This window comes from Ursus maritimus, unplaced genomic scaffold (genome assembly GCF_017311325.1).
Source record: "Ursus maritimus isolate PB19 unplaced genomic scaffold, ASM1731132v1 scaffold_11, whole genome shotgun sequence".
Classification (NCBI taxonomy): domain Eukaryota; kingdom Metazoa; phylum Chordata; class Mammalia; order Carnivora; family Ursidae; genus Ursus; species Ursus maritimus.
The window spans coordinates 45,311,582-45,324,633 of record NW_024423453.1 but is presented as its reverse complement, the minus strand read 5'-3'; the positions used below and the strand labels follow the sequence as shown (position 1 = coordinate 45,324,633).

The 13,052-nt window shown below is 36.2% G+C and overlaps 1 protein-coding gene across 4 annotated transcripts in view; it reads right to left on the bottom strand.

Annotated features, from left to right (window-relative positions):
• Positions 1–13,052, bottom strand: part of GRIA2 (glutamate ionotropic receptor AMPA type subunit 2) — a 149,447-nt gene that overhangs the window by 67,894 nt on the left and 68,501 nt on the right. For all 4 annotated transcript variants that reach the window (XM_008685540.2, XM_008685537.1, XM_008685539.2 and 1 more), the window contains one exon: positions 8,764–9,003. In XM_008685540.2, coding sequence (XP_008683762.1) covers positions 8,764–9,003 — 240 coding nt within the window. The remainder of the gene's footprint in view (positions 1–8,763; positions 9,004–13,052) is intronic.

Genomic DNA, 13,052 nt, shown 5'->3' with positions numbered 1-13,052 from the left:
CAGACCTCTTAGTCTATCGACTTGATTTGTGTCTTCCCCACAACTAAGAGTTTTGTATTAATTCTGGTTACTTTAAAATTAGCAGATCATTTTAAAACCCACTGAAAAATACATGTTACAACTATTGAGGTGAAATTAACCTCTTCAAACCTAACACAAATTCATGTTCTTGGTCTCTTGGTACCACATTCTAATTAGGGGGAAAATATTACTTGAGATAATTACTCTTTCCCTTCCACACAAACTGGTATCTTCGTAAATACCTCCATCCCTTAATTGGACTATAAACTTGTATGGACAGTGGACATTCTTTATAAATATTGGTTTACTTCAAGTTGTTACTAAGTGGTAATTACTCTACTTTAGTATCTATACTATATCAGGATAGCTGAATTATAGCAGAGACTGATTTCTTATTACTGAATTACTCAGAACAAAGAAAGCTGGAGATACGCAGTTGTTCATCTACAAATAGGGGAAAAAAAAAACCCAGAAAATTAACAATTCCTCCTAATCCATATATTTAAAATACATTCTAAAGTAACTCAAGAGTATTACAAGGTCTAAAATTAAGTTTTAAACTCTATATTCTCAGGCTTTTGGCTAAAATAAAGAATGACTAGACTATGTTTGTTGGACTACATTACCACTTCAAGAGCCTAATTGTTGCAAGACTAGTTATTGTTGTATAATCTATTTGTGAGCTGACAATTATCCTAAAACTCTCCCAAAGTATTACCATCAGTACTTCACTGTTTCATCTTGAGCTAGTGTTAGTAATACCGGGAGAGAGTTATAGAAATGTTATCAGCCTAAAGACAGGTAAAGTCTAAGAGTTTTAGTCTGTATATTAGTGGGTAGAATTAAGAATGATTACTGCAAATAGGTATATTTCATTCAGACTATTTTTTTCTTTTCAAAAATATTTTCTTTGTTTCATTTAAAATTCACTGCCATTATTCATCTTTCAGGCACAGAAATTAATATTTATGATCTCTAAATCATGGCAGCATGCCTAGGCAGATTAGATTAACATATATTTCCCTCATTGACTTTCTCAGGACATCTGAAAAGAAATTTATAATTTGGAAGCATTTTTATTCTATGCATGATTTCTTCTTGGAACCAGAATCAAAGTGCCTTCAGGGAACAAATAGTATGGCTCAAAATTAAAATCAAGACATAAAGGTATAAAGCATTAGTTCTGGTTTTACTTACTGTCTATAGAAACGTGTTGTCTTACCTTATTGACATTGAACCAGTAAATAGGAAACACATTTTTATGAAAGTCTTGGTTCAAATTTAATACATAAAACTATATTTAATGCATTAACATAGGTAAGCCCATTACTCTATAGTTCCAAATGTATTGAAGATCTATCTACCTACTGTCTATGAAGTAATAATATGCTTTTAGGAAGAGCACTGGGTCATCAAGGAGTGATACAGTATGGCTTGGATAAAGAGAAGACAGCGGTCCTAAAACATCACAGGCACCAAATGAACATTTTCAGCACTCCTTTCATGAGTAAACTTGAAATAGAAGAAGATGAACTCTACCAAGACCAAGATGCATCTATGTCCTCCCTTGTTTATAACTGGGACATGGACTCCTGGACTTGGTGCTCAGCATTTTGATGGATGGTGGGAAGCAGGAAGGGTTTAAATGGCAGTCTTAGGAGCAGTGCAATAAAAAAGCATAGACAATTTTAATTTTTTTCATCTAGCTCATATTTGGGGCAAAATGTTAGTGACCCATTTTCAAGCTTTGGCCCCATGCTGCTCAAAAGAACATCAATTAGTATATTTAGAAATTAAAATTTAACAATATAGAGGTTCCTGGGTGGCTCAATTGGTTAAGCGTCTGCCTTCAGCTCACGTCATGATCCCCAGGGTCCTGGGATGGAGCCCCATGTCAGGCTCCCTGCTCAGTGAGGAGCCTGCTTCTCCCTCTCCCTCCGCTCCTTACCCTAGCTTGTGTGCTGTTCTCATTCTCTCTCTCTCTCTCAAATGGATAATAAGTAAAATCTTTAAAAAAACAAAAACAAAAAAACCAATATGTTTATTTAATTCTAGACTCTCAGAAAAGTAAAGATTATTAAAAATTGAAAAAAATAAAACCCTATATGCCAACAAATTAGACAACCTAGGAGAAATGGATAAATTCCTAGAAACATATAAATTACCAAAACTGAAACAGGAAGAAATAGAAAATTTGAACAGACCAATAACTAGCAAAGAAATTGAGTCAGTAATCAAGAAACCACATGGCTTCACAGATGAAATCTACCAAACATTTAAAGAAGAGTTAATACTTACTCTTCTGAGACTATTCAAAAAATAGAAAAGAAAGGAAAACTTCCAAATTCATTCTATGAGGACAGAATTACCCTGATACCAAAACCAGATAAAGACACCACTTAGAAAGAGAACTACAGGACAATATTCCTGATGAATATTCTCAATAAAATGCTCTCAAACTGACTTCATTAATACATTAAAAAAAAACCATTCACCACAATCAAGTGGGATTTACTCCTGAATTGCAAGGGTGGCTCAGTATTCACAAATCAATCAATATAATACACCACATCAATAAGAGAAAGGATAAGAACCATTTGATCAATTCAATATATGCAGAAAAAAAATTTGACTAAGTACAACATCCAGACATGATAAAAACCCTGAACAAAGTAGGTTTAGAGGGAACACACCTCAACGTAATAAAGGCCATCTATGAAAAACCCACAGATAATATTATCCTTAATGGGGAAAAACTGAAACCTTTTCCCCTAAGTTCAGGAACAAGACACACATGTCCACTCTCACCACTTTTATTCAAAATTGTACTGGAGCCCTAGTTACAGGAATCGGACTACAAAAAGAAATACCAAATTGGTAAGGAAGAAGTAAAACTTTCACTATTTGCAGATGACATGATACTGCGTATAGAAAACAAAAAAGACGGCACCAGAAAACTGCTAGAACTCACACACGAATTCAGTAAAATTGCAGGATACAAAATCAATGTACAGAAACCTCTTGCATTTCTATACACCAATAACGAAGCAGCAGAAAGAGAAACAAAAAACAATCCCATTTACAGTTGCACCCACAATAATAAGATACCTACGTATAAACCTAACCAAAGTGGTGAAAGACCTGTACCCCGAAAATTACAAAACACTCATGAAAGAAATTGAAGATGACACAAAGAAATGGAGACATTTCATGCTTATGGATTGGAAGAAGAAATATTGTTAAAATGTCAATACTTCCCAAAGCAATCTATACACTTAATTCAATCCCTACCAAAATGCCAACAGAATTCTTCACAGAACAAGAAGAAATAATCATAAAATTTGCATGAAAACACAGAAGATTCCAAATAACCAAAGCAATCTTGAAGAAATGCAAAGCTGGAGACATCACAATTCTGGACTTCACGTTATATTACAAAGCTGCAGCGATCACAACAGTATGATCCTGGCACAAAAACGACACATAGATCAATGGAACAGAACAGAAAATCCAGAAATAAATCCACAATTATGTGGTCAATCAGTCTTTGACAGAGCAGGAAAAAATATCCAATGGGAAAAAGAAAATCTCTTCAACAAATGGTGTTGGGAAGACTAGACAGCAACAAGCAAAAGAAAGAAACTGGACCACTTTCGCACACCATACACAAAAATAAATTCAAAATGAATTAAAGACCTAAATGGAAGACCTGAAACCATACAAATCCTAGAAGAGAACATAGGCAATAATTTCTTTGACCTCGGCCAGAGCAACTTCTTTCTGTCTCCTGAGGCAAAGGAAACAAAATCAATAAATAAACTGTTGGGACTACATCAAAATAAAAAGCCTCTGCACAATGAAGGAATCAGTCAACAAAACTAAAAGGCAACCTACAGAATGAGAGATGTTTACAAATGATATATCTGATAAAAGGTGAGTATCAAAAAATATATAAAGAACTTATAAAACTCAACACCTGAAATAACAAATAATCCAATTAAAAATGGACAGAAAACATGAACAGACATTTCTCCAAAGAATACATACTGATGGCCAACAGACACATGAGAAGATCCTCATCATCACTGATCATCAGGGAAATGTGAATCAAAATTACAAGGAGATATCACCTCACACCTCAGAATGGCTAAAATCAACAACACGAGAAACAGGTATTGGAAAGGATGTGGCAAAAAAGGAACCTTCATGAACTATTGGGAATATAAATTGGCACAGCCACTGTGGAAAACTGGATGAAGGTTCCCAAAAAAGTTAAAAATAACCTTATGATGTGGCAATTGCACTGCTGGGTATTTACCCAAATAATACAAAACCACTAATTCGAAGAGATACATGCACCCTTATGTTTATAGCAGCGTTATTTACAATGGCCAAGACATGAAAGCAGCCCAAGTGTCTATCGATTGATGAATGGATAAAGAAGATGTGTTATATATACACAAAGAATGAAATCTTGCCATTTGCAATGACATGGATGGAGCTGGAGAATATAATGCTAAGCAAAATAAGCCAGTCAGAGAAAGACAAATACCATATGATTTCATTCACATGTGGAGTTTAAGAAAAAACAAACAAACAAAAGGAAAAAATAAAGAAAGAAAGAGAGAGAGAAAGACTCTTAACTATGGAGAAGATGGTTACCAGAGGGGAGGTGGGTGGGAGGATGGGTGAAATAGTTGACAGGGATTCAGAAGTGCACTTGTTGTGATGACTACTGGGTATTGTATGGAAGTGTTGAATCACTATATTGTACACCTGAAACTAATGTAACACAAAGTATGTTAAGTAACTGAAATTAAAATAAATTTTTTTAAGTTGAGAAAAAAAAAAAAACCTTTATAATCCATGAAGTAGAGAGAGCGCCACATCAAGGACAGACCAAGTTGTTTGAAATTGAAGCATGTAGAGATGTAGTGAGAGATGAAATAATGGAATCTGTTTTTAAAGCATGCATAGCAGGGATAAAGGGAGCAAAGACGTGTGCTCGTAATCACGTAACACTACATAAGGAAGTGCTTCCTTGAAGTGTATGAGGTTAATGGCCGAAGGAAAGAAAACCAGTCACACAATAAATGCACGAATGAGCTTTTTAAAGTGTAATATGATGGCAAAGCTATAAAAATTAAGACAGTAATAAGAAAAAAATTGGATAGCAAAATCCCATTTCCTCGGTCCAGGTAAAACACTATATAAAGATCAAGTCATTTGCTAATATTTTGAGTCTTACACACTTATCTCTGAAAACAGTTTCAGATCTAGTGTAACATTGTTCATATTAAAACAGGAGCACAGCTATTTGATGATACCTTGAAAATGTGTCCATAAGGCCATTTTTGGCTTAAATATATGATACATAACTTTAATAGAGAATACTATAACTCTAATAGTCTTCTCTCAAAAGATGAACTTAAACTCAAATCCATTTGTACAATTTCATGACTGGAGATTATCTCATCACTTCAATTTTATTTACTATTTCCGAAGTCTGTATTAATGAAATCACTTCAGAATGTTTCATGTTCTTTTCACAAGTGTGTAAACTCATCCCTCGTCACCTGATCACATCCCAGAGCTTTTCTTTGTATCTCTCTTCAAATACTAGAGTTTCTCTTTTTCTGTTTATGGCCTCTGTCGTCTAAAGTTCATGTTCACCTACAGGGAGTCACAGCGAGGGTGAGGTATGCCCCTAGAGGAAAACCGCCACCTTCAACTTTGTCAAACAGAATTCATCTTCCGATCCTTCAATTTAGCCAGCGAGATCCAGGTTCTCATATCATCACAAACTTAAAATACGCAGATGCTTAACTCTTATTAATACTATCTATTCAATATCAGCTCTGTTCCAGCATCATCTTAAGCGTTGTGTGTACACTTAGAAACTGGACACCCAGTGTAATGGGTGCTGCCTGGACATTGCCTTCTGGGGGCTTACAGCCAGGGCACAAATGAAGACATAGTGCTTGGCCTGTGCGACTGAAACTGGCCCTGGAACATAGTAGCTCAACAGCAGTTCTTGAGTAAAAGAACAGATACTACTATTCAGGATAAATTGTGGTAAGTACTATGTAGGGAAAGAGGAGACTTCTATGTGAGAGAATAAAAGTATGAAACGCAGCTCTGTGGAAATGCTCTAGAAGCTAAGACGTGAAGGAGGAGAAAGAACGAGAGGCGTGTGCAGACATTTGAGCTGCAAGGGTTTGGTTTGGTGCATCTGGAGACAGTGAAAGAAGTTTAGTTCGATGGATTTAGCTTAGTGAGCAGGACGGTAGCATCAATTGGCAGGAACCAGACCTTAGAGCCATGTTAGGGATTTTCTATTTTATCTTCATTTTCATGAGAAGTGTTTTAAGCAAAGGAATGATAAGGTCAGAAAAGCACTGAAGAGCATTTACACGTTGCGACTACTTTGTGGAAAATGGATTAAAGAGAAACGAGTGTGGAAACGGAGGGGAGGGAGAAGGAACATGTGGTGGTGGCCTGGCCTGGAGCGAAGACAATGAAAAAGAGCGTCCAGAGATAAAATATGTTTGCGTGGTAGAAATCACCACAACAGGAGGCAGGGGTGAAAGAGGCACTCAGAATATTCGCAGACTGTAGGCTAGTTTTATTAACATGACAGAGTTCTAAAGGAGTTCGCAGAGAACAGGAGGAAAGTCTATGAATAAGCTCAGTTTTGAAAGCCTTTTATCACATTAATAAGAAGTATGTTTCGGAATCATCCAGCACATTGCAACCCATATTTTCTTTAAATGGTTCTGCTTTAATTTTTCATTCCTCGTAGGAATAGCAAAGCTCTCCCTTCTCAAAGGGGGGGGGCGGGGGAGGGGAGAAGTTGTTGACTTAGCAACTTTTTTCAGCTTGTAGATGCTGGCAGGCTTTTCCATGGAGTGTTCTCATTGCCGAGACTGGGAGGACAGGGCAGGGAATCAGACACCTAGCTTGAGCACCCCAGATGGGATTGCTGCAGCAAATGACTACAGACTAATCAATGGCGAATTGACTGGTGGCTGGCTCTCTTCTTGTCTGCCCTTGCGGGTTAACAAGGTGCCCTATCTTGGTCGAGACAGGCTTCTGGGTTTCATTTGAACCTTTAAATATTCCAAGAAGCAAGCTGCTGAAGAAAGCCTAGTTTGGACTTAGGTACTCTTACAATAACGGTTCTCAATCCTTTTGAGTTTGGTTATGGATACTGTCTTTAGAAAAATATAGATGCAAACATGTGCACAAATGCTCGTTCAACTTTAGTAAGTACACCCACTGAAGCCAAATCACGGACTCAGGAATAGTTAAGAACATCTGAGATTCCAAAGAAAATGAAAACACCAATGTGAAAAGATATGTGCACCCCTATGTGTCTTGCAGCATTATTTACAGTAGCCAAGATACGGAAGCAGCCCAAGTCTTGACTAATAGATGAATGGATAAATAAGATGTGGTATATATACAACGAAATATCACTCAGCCGTAAAAAAGAATGAGATCCTGCCATTTGTTACAATATGGTTGGATCTAGGGGGTATTATGCTAAGTGAGACAGATGGAGAAAGACAAATACCACATGATTTCACTCATATGTGAAATCTAAAAAACAAAACAAATGAACTAACAATCAGAATCTATTAATAAAAAAAAAGCAGAACCGGGCACATACAGAGAACAAACTATAAAATATAGAAAACAGAGAATACGGAGAACAAAGTGATGGCTGCCAGAGGGGAGAAGAGTAGGGTGTTGGGCAAAATGGGTGAAGGGGAGTGGGAGATACAGGTTTCCAATTATGGAATGAATAGGTCCTGGGAATAAAAGAATGTAGTCATTGGTATGGTTGTAGCGTTGTATGGTGAGAGATGGGAGCTACACTTGTGGTAAGCAAAGCGTAATGTACAGAGTTGTTGAATTACTATGTTGTACACCTGAAACTAACGTTAACATCATGTGTCAACTATACTCAAATAAATAAATAAAATTTTAGAAAAGAACATCTGGGATTCTATGACACATACATCAAGCAGGTCTGTTAATACGAAACTTCGCAACATGAAATGTGGGAAACACGAAGGAAGTAACTCCCCCTGAAAATGCAACTTTAGTATAATGAGCCAAGATTCTATCCAATTAGTATGCTAATCAATAACATCTCATCATAAACTCAGAATTACGAAAACGTGTGGGTCTGGTGTCAGAAGACCTGGGTCAAATTGTACCAGCCGCTCGAGTGGATCATGAGCAAGTCCTTTAACTTCTCTGAGGTTCAGAGATGTCATTTTAAAGCAAGGTTAATAACGGTCACCTCTTCCTCATAAAACTTTTGCACGTGAAGATATTTAATTGCTACAAATTTCTCTAGAAGTCCTTATTTGCATATTTATTCAGGTTCACTTAAATCAATTTTCAAGGCAGTCACTTCGAAGACCTTTGACTAGTAATGTAGTCCCCATAGGGTCTTAGCTGCTGACGTCAGAAGGTGCTATTTACGTTACAACTGAACATCTGGGCATTGGGTTGACAGAGTCTATACCTTTAAATTGAACATTCACTTTTTTTTAAACTCTAAATATGTTTCCCAAGTTTCAAATTGCATTATTCATTTACACAGAAAAATTAAACCAAGTGACCCCTAGAATTTAACACACCTGTGTAGCTCCATAATATCACATAGAAGTGTCAAGTGTAGGCATTGAATTTGACCCATTACAAAGGCATAGGGATATTGTCACTTACCTCTGTCGCTGTCATAGAGATATGCAAACTTGTCCCATTGATAGTATTCAATCAAGCTAAGAAGGGCTCCTTTGAGGTCAGGTCTCATCTGAATGACAAATGGATGTGTGCCATCTGTTGGGAAGCTGGGAGTGATGAAGGAGACATGGAGCGTTCCACAAAATGATGTGATGGTATTTACAGACTTCTTGTCATAAAATCCAAAAATAGCATAGACTCCTCTTGAAAACTGGGAGCAGACTGAATAGGAAAAATAGAAAGGATAAATCATTGAAATTGGCGTACAATAATGTAGATTTGCTTAAAACTTAATTCCCTTTTATATGAAACATAAAATAATCGAATTGAAAAATACAGAATTTATATCGATGATCCATCCAATGTATAAGTACTTATTTACTTAGCTGAGGTCATGATCTCAGGGTCTTGAGATGGAGCTCCGGTGTGGACTCCATGCTCAGGGGGCAGTTGGCTTGAGGATTCTCTCCCTCTGCCTCTCCCCGCACTCACACATGCACACTCTCTTTTTCTCTCTCTCTCTTTCAAATAAATAAATAAACCTCTAAAAAAAAGTGTAACAATCATTAGATATGTGAAGAACAAACTGCAGTTACCTGGCATTTACACACATTCATAACATCTCATTCCCTCTAATATCTGATTCTTTAAAAGGATTTACTGTGTTAATGACGCTTCATGGTAGAAGGTCAGAGTGCTTATGAAGAGTTCTAATGCTGACCCAAAGTTCTTCAAGAGAAACCAGATGCAAGACTCACTCACATCATACACAAAGAGACATATCACCAGAAAGAGACCTCTTACCTTGGGTCTCTCAAGTCAAGTAGCGATTAAATGGAGTTCAGAATGCCTAATTTTAATCTTTCTCATGGATTCACTTACCCACACAAAACAAAGATTATTATCAAAATATTCTGATTTAGGACCATAATCTTTTAAAAAAAACTAATATTTCATTTGAAAGTCTCCATCACTCCACAATCCCTTACCCTCTAATGATATACAGTAAATGGCATATGACAATACCTTCTCCTACCCCCTCCCCTATTGTCAATCACTAATTATTGTTTATTCTAACACTAAATATACTCAAATGTGGTCCACTTATTTGTAACTCTATTCCAATCATCCAAGTTCATTAACAGCCTATACTTACATTGTACTTGCCTTGTGGCTGGCATGATCTATGGCACATTAACTCACTTACTTCTCATGAAAACCCTTGGGGCAGGAACTATTATTATTCCCAAATAGGGATTTCGATAGGAAAATTGAAACACAAGATTAAGTGATTTGCCCAAGGTCACACAGCTAGTAAGTGAAAGCTGCTGTGCTCAAATCTAGCATCTGGATCCAAAGTCCATGCTTTTAACTAATGGATAATACTGTTTTTCTCACTCGGATTATTGGAATACCTGCCCAACTTTCTTCCTTCATCCAATATTCCCTTTCCATTCAATTCTCTACAACATAGCCAGAATAATTTTTTGAAAAACAAATCTGAAAATATCTGAGAACTAAGAGTTACCTCTTCCAAGACTGATTCCTCTGAAACGCCCTATAGAAACCACCCATGACACAATGCTTAAGACCACCAATTCAGGTCAATCACATAGCTTTACATGATTAAGTAGCTGATATTTTTTTTAAATCACAAGGGTCATTTCAACCCAAGGAAATGTAAATATGCTATCCAGTAAGATAATCTAATAAACCAGAGCATAATACCAAGAATCCTTTCAAATTAATTAATCCCATTTAAAGGATAAGACCAGTGCAATCTTATTTCATTTTATTTCCTTTACAAAAAATAGAATATCTGTAGAAAAATAGATTTGCTTCATGAATAAAAGCATTGCTACAATACAGACAGATTCTAATAACCAATTCCAGACAATCAATAAATAATAGGCAATAATTTTTAGTAAGTATTAAATGATATGCAAGGAAAGGAAAGCAAGATTGACTATTTCTTTGAGTGGCTTTTATTTATCAAATAGTCTCATCTTCCTTTAAATATTTACTAATCTTCAACTCAGTTCTGTATTTCTAACATAAGTTTTCTAGGATTTCTAGGTTTTATCTGTGTAATGTATCAACTGGCATCTCCTCCTTTATTACCAATCTTCTGCAGAGTAGTCTAATATACCTCAGAAAACTGAATATATTCATTTACATTCATTTCAAACTTTTAACATAAAATAGAGATGAGATTTCTGTCATTTATTTATGTTCATATTTTGTCCTTGTCTGAGTACAGAAGTTGAAAATAACCTTTAATGTGTTTGACTGGGCTCATTCTTCACATAAGTGAAAAAAACCCTTTCATTGTTAAAACCTTCCTACGCAAATTCTGTGGTGATTTCTTATTTTATACATGGATATATGTGTATGGACATGTACATCTTAAAGCTTACGTTTGTTCAGAAAATGATGATTCCATATGACATATAAAAAGGGGAAATTGCTATAAAATTCTCTCTGGGTCTATTTATTTCATTTTCCATGAAGTGTCCGCATGTCATCTAAATACTATAGGAATATCAGGCAATATGATTTATTAATGATACCTCGTCTTCTCATCTTAAGTGAAATAGCTTCTGCGAAGGGAACAGCAGCCACAACACCAGCTGAATGCTTGATAAAGGATGCTCCTGTTTGAATGCAAAGACTATCTTAATAAGGAGCCATACCTTTCATTTTCCATTTGTTTTAGACACTGAAGTGAGTTGTCAAGGGGCCTCCTCGTTATTGTGGCCATCTGGAAACACTTGGCTTTGGCCCAACAACAGGCACAAGCTGTATGAAACTTCACAAGAAATTACAGTTCACCTGATTCAAAAGGCACTTTTTTTCAGGCAATTCAGCTAATTCTCCAATGAGCATAATTTTGTAACAACGGCCTTTCTTTCCTGACTATCCCTGGTGCTTCCAAACCCTCTTCCTTATCCTTTATCTCTTCATGGTACATATTCAATTGTCTATTTACTCTATCTTCTTTTTTTTCTAGATATTTCTTTCTTAATGTTCCTTAATAATCCATACGATTAACAGTCATTTTTTTTTCTAGATATTTCTCTCTTAATGTTCCTTTTCTATACATACGATTAACAGTCATTTTGTCAACACTGCTCGTCTCCCTCTCTTTATCTTAGGTCAGTCACTGTCTCTGTCCCCAAGCATGATAAAGATATCGCTGAGATTTACAACCAGGAATCAATCAGAATGCTGACCTGAGCTGAGGTATTTTGTTTATCCAGTTTGCAGCGATCACCTCAAGATAAAACAAAACAAAATAAAGCAAAACCAAAAAACTTAGTGCTACACTTCTAATATTCCATCCCCAAAATACCCAAGAGTATTTTTGCATTCCAAAACTCATGCTTTCCCCAATATACCACAGATACATAACCCTGCTGACACAACACACAAGAATCTTAGGTGCACTGCCTTGAAATGACTCCTCACTTGATTAGAAATTTAATTGCTCATTGTGATCTCAACTTTATTTCCCAGCTATCCCTCCAAACTTTAGAGGCATTTTCCTAACTTACATCCATCTTCAAAGACAGAAGATTTACTATCACTGAGAATATCCAAATAATGTGTCACAAGTGGTAGAATAATTCCAAAGATAGCTTTCTAAAATTAGTTAGATAATAACAGCACCCTACATATATTCATTCTTTTCCTACGTCATCGCTGGAGGCAGAAGAAGGAACAGAAAAGATCAGTTTTACCTCCAGTTCCATGGCCCATATAATCACCTTCTGAAACACTATTACAACTTTCTGAATGATTATGCTGATCAATATTAGAATTGCATTGATGTCTTAAGACTCAAAACTGATTGCAAACTGGCAGGTCAAGATGCTCTTACTGAGTTCTGCTTTAATAAAATATTTAAAATCAACTTTGAGAAGTTCAACAAAGGGAAGCCCTTTTAAAAGACACTTGAGGTCAAACAGCAGAAATTCTCATCTCCTGGGTGTAAGTAACTTGCTGATTATTCCACTTTTTATTACGAGCCCAGATGATAATAAGCCAATAACAATGCTGATGGTGCATCCACGTCCCATCTTTCTCTCTTGGGTCCTTCTGCTCATTGGTGCAGCTAATGCAGCATACTCGATACAGTCTGGAGAACCTTCCGTGGTTATTTCATAGAAAGGCAGAAAAAGAACAGGGCAGGATTTATTTTTATTTTACATTTTTTTATCCTAAATTGCCATTCACTTCAATGAAACAGCATAGGCTGCTTCATAAGCAGG